We start from the raw sequence: 16,157 nt of genomic DNA, 5'->3' as shown, positions 1-16,157 counted from the left end.
GTGCGCCGCTTACAACGAATTTGTCACGCACCTCGGAAAAGCGAGCAAGGGGCGAAGCCTGTTTAAGAACACGGACGGCGAAGCCGTGCGGGGGCACACCGAGTGTTGTAGGCTTTGGCTGCGAGGTTGACCAAGAGATATCAGGACGGCAAAAACATCCTAAAATCCATCTGTGCCTGGCTTTGAGTGTCGACCCCCACCCCGCCACAGACGTCAATCGTTTGTGGAATTGGCTCAGCATGCAATGCAGTGTCCTCCAGAAAAATATGTAAGACTCAGTGAAGGGCTCTTCTGACTAAATAAAAATTCCATTATTACGTAACAACATCTTGTCCCCGTTATTATTTACTTTTGTTAGTAATCACCATTTTGCAAACTAAGCCTTTCCTGAATAAATTACTGTTATGATTATTATTATCTCTAGCCAACAAAAGGCTGATTTAATTAATAATGCTAGTAAGGGCTGGTTGGACTCCCCAACAAACAAGTGATGCATTGTACACAATGGCAATGACATTGAACATTCCATGTTAATGGTGTAAGCGGGGGACGTTCTAATTTTAAAGGCTATTATTTTCTCACTAATCTTTAAAAAGAGGTAGAGCATCTCTCCCCCCACCACCTGCTCTGATGAGTCCAGTGTGCTTGCTACCGTCGATGCCCCTGTTAATGCCGTCCCGAACATCAGGATTTTGCAATGTATGATGCGAGAGGATGTGGAATAAAATATTTGTGTAAAAAAACAAACCCAGGTAGAGCAAAAGCCCAAGTGATGGCCGACTCAAATGAGCATATAAATGCTCATCTGTTTAAGCCCTGAGCCAGCAGTGGAGATTCCACATTCCTGCGTTGGGGGCAAGTCCATCCGCAAGACAAATAAGTTTTTGTTCCTTGGTAAAAAAAACTTGTTTTTCTAGTCGATGCTACTGTCCACTGGTAGTTATTTAAAAAGCCACTGCCCAAACACAGAGCCCAAAGAAAACTAAGAGCTCATACTGCACAATCCACCAAGGCTGTGTGATCATCAACTTCAAGTTTCATTCTTGATTAAAAAAAAGGAAAAACTTTAAAATTCGGCGACATCGGCAATGTCACCAGCATGCTCCTTGAGGTCACTTTAAAGTCCTTTTGTTTCTCCATTATGAAGATTCCAACTCGCGCGTGTGCGTGCGTGCGTGTCATAGGACAGCCCCAGAACACACGGCCTCGCATCTGCCTAATAACCACTGTTTACATAAATGTATGCTTTACGGGTGTTCACCATCGTGGAATTGTAAAACACTGTCAATCGCACGACGCCACTGCGAATATAAATAAAGGTCATTGTGCCACGAGTGAGTTGCACTTCAGGACATGAACCCGACAGAGTAAACCTTCACAAACAACCCGACTAGGGCCTTAATACTCCGTGGTAAAAAAAAAAACTGCCCCCAGAGAGTTTCATGCCACCGGTGACCCTAACGGCCTTCGTTACTTAATAAACCGACCGTACTATCATGGCCCGGTGACACAGATGTCATTGACTCGGCACCCACGTCATCAAGCCACAGAACCCTCTCGCTGGATTTGCATTCCGGGGAAATCGGAGTGCTCTTTGGGACTGGAGCGCCCGCCTTATCCGACACGCGAAGATGGAAAAAGAACGGCGCGCACCAGCGCGCCGTACAAGTGCCAATGTGGCGACCACGTCGAACAATGGGAACGTAACAATTCCTCCAAGGGAGAGACGTTGCCGTTACACGCAATCGGAAATTGAGTAAATTGAGAGATTAGCATCGAGCAAGGGCACAACCGTATCGTGAATAGCTGTGGTCAACAAAAGTGTTTAAATCGACGTCATGCACCCAATTGGTGGTGCAAAAAGAATGTTCGCCGAGTGAACCGGTGAACATGCCCCCCCCCCCACCTTTTTGGGTCTTCCTTTGAATCCTTGCCGGCTTCCTTGTCATCCTTTTCCTCCTTTTCCAGCTTCAGCTCTTCCTTGTCATCGCGCTCTTCTGGATGTGAGCGGGGAATCTAAAAGGGACATGGACGCAGACATGAATAAGATGCAACGATTAATGAAGACTTAAGGAGATATACTCTTTGGTTCTATTGGGTAAAGTCACGTAGGTGAAAATAAAATAACAAAAAATCACGAGGACAGCGCTGTCCTCCAGACAGTCTCGTCCCTTCACCTGATGAAGGCCGCTTGTGTTGTGGCCAAAACGTCGTGATTTTTTGTTATTTTATTTTCACCTACGTGACTTTACCCAATAGAACCAAAGATTATGGATCCTAGCAGTCACGAAAGCTTTAAATCTGGAACTTAAGGAGATACTTTCTAGAAGGGACTTTTAACATTTAAAATTTACAAACGCATTTGGCAACTTGCAAATCGAGTCTGCATTGAGACTCTTTGCCGAGTTAGGTGCTTTGTATACTCACTCAACAATGACAACGCTAGACAAGGCAAATAATACCTTGGCATCACAGCTTCGGTACACAGTCCCAGTTAATTTTGTGGAGCACAATCCACCGCTTTGCCCAAAATGTAACCTCACACAGCACATCTTGAGCTCTTTCGACTCGTACACATACAGCCCTTGGTAAATCCACTGCTGGATGATGGCCACCCCATGCATTGTGAGTCATGGCAATTATGTGACCGTATTTCAACACGCTGGTACAGTGCCAGTTGGTAAAGTGGGGAGCATAGAAGTACGGTGGAACAATGATTTGCTGCACTGACCTCTGCTGCCCAAAACCGAGCGCCAGAGTCTACAAACAGCTGTTTAATTCATGACGGTCACCAATCTTAGCGCTGTCCAGACTTAAACCCTGCTTAGCCTGAGGTCTGATGAAATGGGCTGCATTTGGGGTGATTGGGTCATAATTAGGTTCTATAGGAACCTATAGGAACCTAATTATGAGAATTGTTTGCCTCTTTTTTGTAAACATAAGAGTTGAGGTCTAAAGGATTTGAAATGCGCTGCCCTCTGCTGACCAACAACCTCTTGCATTGCGCACAAGCCAGACTGTTTTAATTCATTAGCGCATCAATGCCACTTGATTGATACGTACTCTTCTCTCTAAAGGGCTGACTTAATCTGCATTTCCTTGATGAAGTGATTGGCGATTGGACTGTGGTGCGAATCGAAGCCAGCAGGATCGATTGATTTCTGCTAACATTTGTTGGGAAAACAACACGAAGCAATGTGGATGTATGTAGCGTGCCAAACGAAACACACCCAACTACTAGAATTGCTTTCAGTGTTCGGAGGGAACTAGCAAATGTTTGCGTTGCACCAAGGTTAATGTCACTGCCTTAATAATAATAACAACCAGCTAGGCAGCTCAGCGGCTGAGAGAGCTGCTCGCAATCATCTGAAGGTGGAGAGTTCAAATCCTGATTGGGAGGTGGGGACTTCATGGCTAATAAAATAAGTACCACTTAACGGAGAACAGCGGTTGTCCTGTGGGGAGACTCGTCCCCGCCACAGAAATGTGGAAGTTCTGCCACTGGCTCAGGGGCTGTACACAGGAGATGAGCAATGTCTCAATGCTCACTTGAGCATGAAATCGCTGACTTTACTTTACAAACTGCAAAAATGCGTTAAGCTCCATCCGCAATACTTAAATCTGACCGCCGTTTGATTACGCCGTCGACAACATCGGAGGAAATGCTTGAAACTGGAATAATTTAGCTCCTCTTTTTCGTTTTATATTAAACAAAAAAAGCTTTCTTTGCAATTTTAAAAAAAAACATCACATGGTACATTCCATACCGAGCAAAAGTGCATGACGTAAAACAATACATTTCAAACAACAATAATATTTATATAAAAACAAAATAAGTGGGCTTGAGCAGGGCACATAGCAAGAAAGGATCACAGCTGATGGACAAGTCTGGTGATGGAAGGACAAAGCACAGAACCCACGAGAGGGGATAGACCACCGCAGGGAACGTGCGGTGAGATCACGAGATGCATTGTGGCATGACAGGACCAAGGGGGATGGATAGGCCATGGTTCAGACATGGTGGAAGAGGTTGGCGTACCCACACTTTACCCGCCACACATGGCCTGCCGATCGTCTCACTGTGGTATGCCCATTTATACCAATAGGTGGGGCAGAGGTGGGAGGATTCCATAAAAGCCTGCGGCGGCGTTTTAAACCATAAAACGTATCTGCATATAATTCGATTTTTAAAAAATGCACTAATCGTTCATATTATTTTTACACGTTAAATTTAGACGCAAACATCACGAGCAGAAAATTACCCATTTCGACAGAAGGGTCAACACACATCGTGACCAGCCTGCCCAATGCGCACGTGCCGATAAAACCACATCCTGCCTCCAGACCGACGGCGAGTTTGACAAAATGATCATTCATTTATTGTTTTAACGGCTCCGAATGTGTGATATGGTCACAGCATTACACAACCTGCCAGCTTACGGAACTTCGGAATGTTGTGTATCTGGGAAGAGAATTTTTAAAATACCACTCGCCTGAAAACCATTCTCCACAACCCACGCAGCACTACCCCCCCCCCGACCCCCCAGCCTAACCCAGCCAGATTACAGCCGAGACCGTAGGGAGGCACAGAGGTGGTGGAATCTGTCGGGAGACCTTTGGGCTGGCGGAATAGGAAAAGGTCGATATCGGCAAGGCTCGAAAACCCGACACGACCAGTTGCTTAAAGTCATGGGAAAACAAGTTTCTATTAAAAGAAAATGTAAAAGCTTCGGTGCATCGACTGTCTACGAAACACACGGGGATGGGGGGGGGGCTGCTGGTGAGAAGCTCGGAGCATTCTGCGTCCGTCGCTGGTGTCCGGAAGACAATGGCACAAAGGTTTTGGCACGGCACCGACACAGCACCTCAAGGTCGAAAAATGTCAAACTTGCTCAACCAAAAAACCATCGACTCCAAATAACAACACGGAAAAGTGTGCTGCTCACAAGCAGCAGGAAGGCACGACTCCCATCGCTCCTTTCGTGCATGTAATGTGACCACAACACTGTATGTACAGTGGTGTCAGCCTTGTCTAGACCAACAAATCAAGAGAGCTGATGGTGCAGCAGTATTATTTAAACCACCTACTCAAAGGGTTTGAAGGGGCGGCCACACTTTAAACTCTCATGTGTGTCGTTAAGTCCCGTGTGTTTCCAGTCAGCATGCATTTTCCTGTTTTGATGGATTTTATCTCCATACTATATTATATACTTTTTTCAGTTTTGCTGGCTGGCCACGTGCTGTTCAGCGTGCATTCTGAATGAATCGAGGACATGCGCCACCAAGCACGTAGAGGTGAGGGGCCGTGCAGAGTTGTCAGCACGTGGTGGTGGGGGCACTGAGGGGAAGCACGGGTGGGATGTGGGGTGGTTGGGACGTTGGGGATGTAGGGACCGTCATTCAACGATGGGTACTTTTATGCCATATTTTTGGAAGAAAAAAAATTCCAGATGGCTGCAGGGGGAGGGACAGACAGACGGTCACGTGGGCTGCTCGTCATTTTATAAACCAAGTGTTGGATTTTAATCGCAACTGTCATCGTCTTCGTTTTGCAAAAGAGAAGTGGCTCAGCAGCAGGGCAATATTGCCTGCAGTCGGAACAGACAGACGGTCATGTGGACTGCTCGTCATTTTACAACCAAGCGTTGGATTTTAATCGTAACCATCATCATTATCATTTTACAGCCTTTTTTTTTCCCACCAATTGCCAACATACTGGATAAACACACCGTCAGGCCAGCCTATGCGTCGCACGCCGGTTCCAATGGCCAATGAGTCGCCTAGTTACGCGAGGAAGGTGTTATTTTTACCCGGAGCGCACCACGCGCTCCAAAGTAAAAATTAAAGATTAAGCGACACCACTCACAGGAGTCGGCCATTTTTTTCTGCGCCGATGTTGAGAAGTCCAACGATTTAAACATCGCTCAATTAGGTTGCAAAAAAACATTACTAAGAATCCAGCAGAGGATTACTGTAATTCTATACAACTTAAATACAACATTCGCTGCGGGACGTTGGCTTGGCACGGTGGTTGCGGGCCTGTGATCCAGCACTTGTCACAGCAAGGTTTTGGTGGATCACGTAAATTTGTGAAAATCCCAAACCCAATGATGGGCTGTGAGCTCACCAGAAGACGACGTCACAGCGACCAGGTTTGTAAACCGGCGTGCATGAGAGGCTTTGAGAGCGTTATGTCCTTTATTTTTGCGGGATTTCTCCGAGGTATTCCAGTTTCCTCCCACACAAAGCAAAAACACTCCCCTGAAAGCAATTTGGGCATAAATCCAAAATGCGTGCATTTATTTATTTTATTTGCGCTTGTTTATCTAGCTAGGTTGTTTCACGACAGGGAGCGTAGTAGTTACGTGTTATCTCAAAATAATAATTTGCAGGTAATATTTCGGCGTTGGGATATTTTGGCAAATACCAACTCGACCGCATGTTTCTTTTAGATATGGTAGGAAAACCAGATCACTCCCATGCTTAACAGGGTCAGAACAAACTCCACACAGCAAAATGCCCTCGCCAGGAATCAAACCCAGGGGATTCTTGCTTAAAGGTACGAGCGTTACCACTTACGCCACCCTGCTGACCGAATTGCAGGACTCTCGGAATAAAAACTTTTTAAAAAGGGGTCTTCATATTCCTGAATAAATATATACAATATAGCTCGTCATCACCCGCGTCCACAACACCAGCACGCGTGTCAACTCTCTCAAGGATTTTTTTTCAAATACCCTGGCGGCTGCCGCAGCGACTCTGCCGATAAATATGCAAGGGGTTTCTCTTTTCGATCGGCGGTCACAGCAACCGACGCACCTCTGAATGCTTAAACTCGACAGCGCTGACACTGACACTGACGGAAGGGACAGGGGGGAATGCGGCAGCACCGACAGACGCGCGCGCACACAACTCAAGCCAGCCCCCCCCCCCCCCCTCGTTTGTGCAGTGCAAGTGAGACAGTGCGTTAATCACCAACTCCTTGTCAATACCCAAAGCTCTAAAGCCATACTTATTGAGAGCCGCGGGGAAGGACGCGGGGTAAATTAAAGAAGCGAAACGAAAAAACGGTGACTGGGGGGGGGAGAATAAACTTCGTCAATGTTGTTCACAGTGACACCTATGGGCCAATCACATGGTAGCATCAGATGACAGTGGACCAGGTCCAAGATCTAAGGGCGCTATTAGTCATTGTTAATAATGATTTCACATTAGTGAGTGTTTTCGAGTCGAGTAAAGTTTGCCAGTAACATCACAATCAGAATCATTAGTTAGACCGGAGAGATCCGATGAGCTATGAAGCTCTTTTTCACAGATGTCCCCCCTCCCCACCACTTACCGACACACCCCGGTAGCGATTTGATGCATTATTTACGATTCGAGGTCGCAATTAATTTGAATAATCGTTTCTATTTTATCCTGTTTGCATTGTTTAAACCAAACATGTGGCTCAGCAGCAAGGCGAACTGCCTGCAGTCGGAAGGTTACTCATTTGAATCCTTGTTGGCATCTTACCTAGCCCATCATATCCCTCCGTGGTGGATAAAATTGGCACCACTTTGCCGGAAAGTCAATAGTGGTTGTCCTATGAATATACTGGACCACCGTCATCATAGGAACGTGGAATTTCAACCACAGGCTCAATAATGTAAACAGGAGCAGGAAATCACTTCTTTTCTATATTGCGCCTACATTGTATTCCATCTAATTTGTTCCCCCTATCAGCCTAAACATAACAATATCGTAAACAATTGATTTTCTGGCACTCATGAATCCAAGCATCTACCATGAAAGGAAGACTATGTTGAAACAAAAGAGGTAGCATAGCAAGACACTGGTAGGTTCACTTCACAATAGGAATATCAAGAACATTGTCTGTGCTTTGACATGTGCTATTACGTACTTTCAGCAGAACAACATTAGGTGCCCAGGGCTCAAGAAAAGCAAGCCGAGGTTGCATGAAGTGAAGTCTCGTTTTCCACGCAATTAAGCGTACCATTGAAAGACACAAGTGTACAGCTCTCTGCACCACATACACAGGCAAAGATCCCCCATATAACCTTAACAGCAAGTGCTGTTAGTCGTGACCACCTATGAAGGCCGGCAAGGCACACGAGGGGGAGGTGGGTGACCAGCACAACACCCCACTGCCTTTGTCTCCCCAGTGACCATGTTTACACATCGTATCAGGTATTCATTTGAGGCCGAATCAACCTAGGGAAAGCTCAGGATCGGTTCAGATATTCGCCACTGGTGTTGGTGGCCGTGAGCCGGAATCTAACTCGGGTCACCGGGTTCATTGCGCAGCGTGCGAACCGTTGCACCACCGCTCCTCACAGCGTAACATGCGCGCGCACACACACTCTAAAACGCAAGCCTCTGGCAATGAGTAGAGAAAAAAACCCACCCCTTCAATAATACATTACCTTGACAATGACCTGAAATAACCCCGGCTGATAACGCAAGCACGCGCGCCCGCACACACGCACATTGCGCGATCCCTTGGCGAGAAGGAAAATAATAATCCACTATGGCAGGTATAATATTCAGTAATGTTTCAGAGCAAGTAATTGCGAGGCAGATGAACACCGTCCAGCAATGCATCAGCGAACAAAGTAATCTTTAAAACGCATCAGGCACTCCTGGGCACGTCAGTAATACAAGTTGATTAAGTAATTATTGAAAACATCTCTTCTTACGAAAGTTAGATTAATTCATCAAGCAAGACACATCGGCACCCTTGGCCAACTTTAATGTAGCTTACATATCGGCATATTTTACCTTCGCCGAATAGCTTTTTGGCGTTAAAAACATAAGAAGCCTAACTTGGCAACGTAAATGGCTTCACCACAAATAACCTATTGTCCCGATCACAGCACCAAAATTAAATCTCGTTTGTCGACAAGGAAAAAACAAATCGCCAAATACTCTCACTTAACCTGGACATGGACTGCCAACAACAGGCATTCCACAATCCCAAAGACTGCCACCTTGCAATCCCACAGACAGCCACGCGATCTCACTAAATCACTCGCAACGCCACGACATGATGAAGGAAGACGGCTGCACAATCCCACAATCTCACAGACGACACTGCAATTCCATAATTCCACAAACGGCCTTGCCTTGTCACAATCTCCGTCAGACACCTTCGAAATCTCAATCTCGCAGCCTCACAATCCCAACATCTTACAGACAGACAAACAGACCTTGCAATCCCACAACCCCACACTGACGGTCTTGCATTGCCATAATCTCAAGACGCCTTGGCAATCGCACAATCTCAGACACCCACGCAACGCCACAATTTCAAACGGTCTTTCAGTGCCATGCTGGCATGTAATGGGTTATCACAAGGCCACAACGCAAACGTGATCCCCACCGCCACCCGCCCCATTTTGTTTCCAAACCGCACCACCCGCCCCCCCACGCCGCCCCCCACCCACAAAGCCTCCACCCTCTGCCACGTGAGGCTGCGATCAGGACAGCCACGAGGCGTTGCATGGGTCACCAGACTTAACGTCACGCGTTCCAATCAAACAGCGGTGGCCAGCGTGACCTCGGTAGCCACATCACTTCCATCTGTGCTCCACCGTTATCTTCTTTTATTTATTTTTTTATATAATCCGAGATACAATGAAATGCAAACAGCATCTCGATTTATATAGTGGCGAAATTCAACCTCCTTGTCAAGGCTCTGTCAAAACAATGATGAGTCGTGGGGAAATTAAGGAGATAGTACGCGCGTATTTATTTATGGGCATAGGGGGGAAAAAAAGGTATTCAGCCTCGACTTGAACAGGGGCGGGGAGACGACAGCACGGATGGCTGAAGGAAGGGAATTCCAGACAATGCGGGCAGCAGAGGAGGAGTTACCGTCCCCCTGAAACGAAGGTTAACTTTGCTTTTTTAATTATTATTACCAAGCAGGAGCTTTCGGCCGACGGCTTCATTCTTTGTGGCTTTTGCGCTCTCCCCCACCCGTCAACAATCAAACAAAGATGGTCACTGCATCGCGTGCTTTCAGATGCGCTTCTGCGGCCGTCTGGAATGCTCTTCCTTCCGATATTAAGAATCCACTGGGAGCTATGCAGTTTTAAATCTAGATTGAAAACTCATTTATTTTACAACTGCTTTTTGTGTTTAGTTTGTTGTCCTTCCCCCCCGCGCGTCTCCGATTATTACGGTTGGCTTCGTGCGATGCGAAAGGAGTTAAAATATACGTACGTATGTGCAGTCATGTACATACATTGCTACGTGGCTCGGGGGGGGGGGGGGGAGTGAAAACGTCGTTGCCCTGAAAAAGCACGCCCATTTCTGCGGCAACGGGGGGAGTCGTCACGTGGGGTTGTAAAATGGTCGTTTTCGCTGGCCAAGAGTCATCCGCGGAGTGCCATAAATAACCTCCGCCGGGGAAGAGGACAAATAGGCAGTGCACAAAGCCAAGCCTCTGACTGCCGTGGAAGCCGCTGCCAACTGTGCAACCGTGGAGCTTCTCGCGTGCTTATATATTTATTTATTCGCACACGAGCAAAATGGATGCGGTGGGATTTCCAACATCCATTGGCCAAACTTTCCAATAATTCCAAATGGCTTCTGCCACTTTGTGAAGACTTCCCCCCTCCCCTCCACTAAGTTGACTCGTCCTAAAATGAGTGGTGTTTGTCACCTGGCCCTCTTTGTAAAAATGTGTTGGAACATCAAGCATGCCAGCGCTTCTTTTGCATGTGCAAGAAATGCAATGCAAAACAATAGAATTTGGAAATATATAGCAACTACATGCGACCCCCATCACAAGACGCTGAACACAGTGAGAGCATTTATTGCTGAAGCAGTCGGTCATAGCCCAAGGGTCGTTGTGTGACTTTACAGCTCTGTACGAATACACGGGTCTCTATGCAAGTCTTTGAGTATCTATGCGAGTCTACAGGTGTCCGTGCGAGTGCGTGGGTCTTTCTGCGAGTCTATACAATTCAAACAAAAATGTGCATTTACACGCCTGTCTAACTGCAGCCACATCTGAAGACGTCGTGCAGAAACAGCTTCATAATTAATTTGAGCGTCGCAACAAGTGGGCAAGGGAAGTGAGTGTAGCAGATACATTTGCAGGGCGACGTTCCCATTAAAGACATGTTGACAAACGCCACCCGCTGCCAGCTAACAATGCTGCCAGGTAAAATAGCACAGTCGTTTAATTCAAAGCCCGATGTGTTGAATTCATCGCATAATTTGGCTCTACAACAGCCAAAAAAAAGGTAATTTGCAAATTAATTTGTGCTCCCGCCCAAGCGTGGTTAAATTCACGACGGACGGCGCCGGAAGTTTAACAATGCGGGGGAGTTTTCGGTAAGCTTTCCACTAACTGATCGGTCTTGTCGGCGGCCGATAACACCGGGGAGGGTCGGCCGCACAACCCCTTCCACCCCCCCCCCGCGTTCCCCAAACCCCCTCCCCCGCGCACACACGGTTATATATTATTGCGCCCATTGGTCTCAAGGTGCACGCCCTGGCAAATCAATTCACTGGCCGCACTCAATGCCTTGAGATGCTGAGCACAAAAGCGTGACTGCAGATTTGCAAACGCGGCCCCAAATCAATGGGGCAATTAATTGCATCAGGGGCTCGGAGCAAGCGCCATAATTTACCCCCAGGAGCGGCCCCCCCACTCTGCGTAAATGTGAATACATGCAGGAGTGTCCGGGGCTGCAAGGCCACAGCCAAGGCACTCCGCCTCTCTCTCTCTTCTTGGCAGAGAATGAAAAAAAATGGACTGGAAAGTTAAAAACATCGGCGGAGAAAGTGTTTTCGTCGATTGGAATTCTGTTTTGGCTATTTCTCCAGTATCTAAACAGCCCTTCGTACGCTTAAAAAAATAACGCACCAATGTGCCCATCGGAGCTTTTTCCTGCTCGCATTATTTATTTCGGTGATGCGATTGCGAGTCTCAAGTCCAATGATTACCCACAATCGCGTCCAACAAACAAATATATCACGCTGGAGACAACATTTCTCAGCTCACGATCGATCACTGTCATTGTCATAAGGAGCCACGGTTTATCCACTGCTAGATAAAGCCCCCCCAGGCCCCACTACGAGGTATTGCCATAAAACGATGATGTCACCACCAGAGAGTGAGGCCGTCAGACAGAGCAATTGCATATCCAATTGAAGGCGATAAAACAATAATTGTCAGCTCACACTTAAATTGCCACACGTCTCACACACCAGCTAAAGTGTTAACTCGCATTACGTAATGATTCACACAAGATCTTTAACAAGACAAAGGGAAAAAAGGAACTGGCAATACGCACTAAGTTGCTGTGGGATTACAAGCATCGACACGATTCGACTTAATTTAACCTTTATTGAACATATTATTTTACAATAAATTCCAAATGGCCCATGCCTTTTACTTTCACGATTACGCAACGCATGGCATCCCAACGGGGAGAGGGATAGGCACAACGTAGCTCCGGGTGCAGTGTCACGAAACACACACAACCTCCCCGGGGCTCCCAAAAGGGGATAAACAACCACTCGTGCCATGAACACTCAAAACAGGCTCACATCCCGACCTGTTTGAGCGAGCCTATAGTGCTACGAGCCTGGCGGCCGAGGTTCAATTCCCGATCACGGCCACCATAGGTGGCGAGTGATATCTAAAAACCGGTCCTTCCCCCACGTCGAATAAAACCAGCGCGAGGAAATATGGTCAAACAACTCCCTGGTCACCGAGCGTCGATGGCGAAGAAGAGCCACTGCCAGTGTCGAGGGAAAAGCCAGGTGTGGCAACCTGACGCCATGTGCCAATACGCAGTGTGCTTCTGGGTGTCAGTCAAAATGTCATCACCACCGGTGATGCCACCACACACCTCACCCACGGCTCAACGCAGCCGCTCACCCAGTCGACGCCCGGATGCTCCAATGATACCACTTGAGTCCCATAACCGCCACTGTCACTAACTGGTTGTAAGGATTCCCCCACCGCCCACCCCCCTGGTTACACTCGGCACGTCTCGTTCTCACTAGAATCTGAATTTAGGATGTCTCCATGTTACAGAGTTGACACGTCCTGCAAGGACAGCTTTGACAGTGTCACCACCACCACCACCGCCATCTGGATTTATGTCTTCCCCTTGTTACAGTTAAGGCGTAATCTAAGGCTCGCTCTTAAGTCTCACGATGGCTTTCCGTCTTCCCATTGTCACACGTTGTACGCAATCTTCAAGTACCGCTCTTAAAGACTTTCATCATCGCTACCACCTGGATTTACGTTTTCCCATAGGTCACTGACCTCTTGGTGCCACAAGGTAACCCACCGTCCTCCACGCTGCATACCTGCCCCACCCATGACACACATACCCTCCACTTCACGATAACATCTACAACAAGTGTATTGGCACTTCGTACACCGAACGTGAGAACTGCTTTCCCTATCCACTGAAATGTGCATGTACTCAAGGCCAGAAGCGTATTATGTAATGGATTCTAGGTGTGGGCACACTGCAATATTATCGTGTCTTTGCACTTCCCGATAAGCACGGTTGGCTAAGTGCGGTGCGAAAGAAATTAAACATACATACCCACATGGAGGACTTTTTGATAAAAAAAAACAAGCCCAAGACTACTCAAGTTTTGACTAATGGAGAGTCCTTTAACTCAGAAACATATAATACCGTGGTCAAATAGGCCACCACTTTCAATTAATCATCTGACAAAAATTAAACTTCAGTTTTAAGGGGGTATGTGCCCCCCCCCCCGCCCCTAACTAAGTCTCCTCCGGAATCATCACCACCATCACTGCTTAAAAAATCGGAAGTTGCCTCAACGATTCATTCAATCTCACTTAACCAAAACCGTGTGGTCATTAGTTAACCTGAAATGTGTTTTAAAATGAACGGAAACGGTTAAATTGTTCACAAATAATTGCTGCAGTTACACAACCGCCTGCGAGAGTTATAAAATCAGCCCTGATTCTCCCGCAACCGCTCGCTCGGCAGTCGGGCCTAATTTATTGTAAATGCACACGACATTAAACAGTCACATATACAACACTCTGCTCAACATCCGACCCAAAATAAACGGCAGCTATTTGTTTAAAGTGTCCTTGCCGTGATCATCGTCGGGACCAGCTGTGCCAAAGGCAGCCGGAGGAAGGGGGGGGGGCGGCCTCACAAAACCGTCGATGCACACGCGGGGCAAGGGACTGACAAACGAGTAGGCGCCCCGAAAAACGCGATGACACATCGCCGCTGCCACTCCGCCCGCGGAGATAAAAAAAACGAGGTACAGCGGGTCCAATCACCGTTATTTACGTTAAAGCCATCCAACAAAAAAAACCAGAGGCGACGTAAATTAAAGCTGCCTTTCTTAGTCGAAGGCGCGCGCGCCGAGAAGTGGCAGCTTTCAACGAGCTTTTGGCGGTCTGACAAATGTGCTCTCGTTTCAAACGGCACACGCGCACACAACCGACAACCCGACAAAAGCAGTGGTCACAACCTTTTTAGAGAGCGGCCCAACGTTGTCAAGCGAGAAGCGCACTACCGACGAAATGTGATTTTTTTTTTTAAAACGATTCACCTGTAGTGCGTTGATCGGCTGAACAAGAGGTGCAGGAAGGCTTCGCACATTTTTTTTACGCCCCAATGAAGGACTTCATAAAACAAACCGTGGCTTTATATCGCTCTGCTGCGTAAACAATGACGCACAAGGGGGGTAAAATTCACGAGAAATAATGGGGGGGAGGGGGGGGCACAACACACTGGTGAAACCACTCATGCCTATTTTTTTAAGTGTTCTGAGAAGAAAACCTTCAACCCGCGAAAAAAAATTCTCAAGCCACCCCCTTAACAATGAGACGGCAGACAAAACAGTGTTGACACAAAGTCTGGGTGTACAGTGCACGGACGGCGGCAGCCTCGACTAAACACACCCCAACAGACTGCGTGAGCAGCAGAGAGCGAGAGAATAGAAAAGAGCGCAAGCCTTGAAAAACAGAGAGAATAAAGTCAGGACCCACTCCCGCCCCTACACCAAACCAGGCAAACAACAGCCAGGCACAGCACTCAGCCGACAGCAAATAGAAAAATACAACGGCCCTGCTTCCGCACGCAATGGCAGGAGGAGGGCTGACGGCTCGGACAGACAGAGCGAGAGAGAGAAACAAGCTCAACATACAAAGAGAGGAGACGGGAAGGGGGAAGGTGTAAAAAAATATATCAAGCACAATAAAGACCAAAAAAATATATTTCCAGATCGCAACGTGTACCTGTGTGTTCATCTGCCGCTGTGGGGCTCTCTGCTGGGAATCTCGTGGTCAGAAACAGTGCCGGCGGGGTGGACACGTCATCTGGCCCCTCGTTCGGAGACAGCCAGGAGCGACCATCGCGTGGTTCGGGGAGGTGGGGGTGCGGGGGAGGTGGGGGTGCGGTGGAGGGGGGGCGCGCTGAATCCTCTCTTGTTTACCCGCAGCTCGACACAGCAGCCTTGCTCAATCCGCGAGGTTGCACGCGCCGCGCGGCGAGAAGCGAGAGCGACGCACGCAGGAACGCGCGCGAGCAACGCGCACGCACGCTCGCTCGCTCGCCCCGGCTCGCCGCTCAATCCGAATGCTTAAACGAAGCGAGGGGAAGAAGCCTCCCTTCAGTGGTGAAACAAAGCACGAGAGGCAGGCGGCAAGAGGAGACTGGCGGTGCGGACAAGCGCAGGAAAAAAGGCAGCAACCAACAAAGCGGTCCCTGAGTCACGTGGCACGGAGGCAGCTTTTCCAACGATTCTGCCAATGTTTTATACTCGAGCTCTCTCTCGCTCTCTCTCGCGCTCTCTCTCCTCCCTCCTCTCCCTCCCCCCTCCCACGCCGCCTGCCCGCTACCCACAACGGAGTGCCTTGCCAGAGCACGCTGGTATGCTGCCAATATTCCACGTGACCTGCCCATGTGATGTAAACCCTTTCCTGTTCGAGCCTGCCTCACTGTGTCAAAGGTAAACTGCACATAATCCGATGCAAAAAGAGAAATTGGGTCTTCTAGACTTTTAATTCGATTTCACCGAAGGCATTAAAGCTGGTGGGTTTTGAAGGATTTTATTCAGGACAATAGAAGAGCATTAGGCCACTTTTATTGTATCTACATAACTGTGATGCCTACAGCTATGTAAAA

At 47.8% G+C, this 16,157-nt stretch overlaps 1 protein-coding gene across 17 annotated transcripts in view; it reads right to left on the bottom strand.

Moving 5' to 3' along the window:
• LOC116939188 (nuclear receptor corepressor 1-like) overlaps positions 1-16,157 on the bottom strand; it is a 185,099-nt gene that overhangs the window by 52,255 nt on the left and 116,687 nt on the right. For 15 of the 17 annotated variants that reach the window (XM_032947292.2, XM_032947295.2, XM_032947291.2 and 12 more), the window contains one exon: positions 1,907-2,016. In XM_032947292.2, the coding sequence (XP_032803183.2) occupies positions 1,907-2,016 (110 nt within the window). Of the gene's footprint in view, positions 1-1,906; positions 2,017-15,268; positions 15,823-16,157 lie in introns of those variants that run through there. The other 2 variants (XM_032947306.2, XM_032947307.2) reach the window with 1 other exon arrangement.

Source organism: Petromyzon marinus, chromosome 5, assembly GCF_048934315.1.
Source record: "Petromyzon marinus isolate PM22_M1 ecotype Great Lakes invasive population chromosome 5, UKy_Petmar_22M1.pri1.0, whole genome shotgun sequence".
Lineage (NCBI taxonomy): Eukaryota > Metazoa > Chordata > Hyperoartia > Petromyzontiformes > Petromyzontidae > Petromyzon > Petromyzon marinus.
This window is presented reverse-complemented; position numbering and strand designations above follow the sequence as displayed.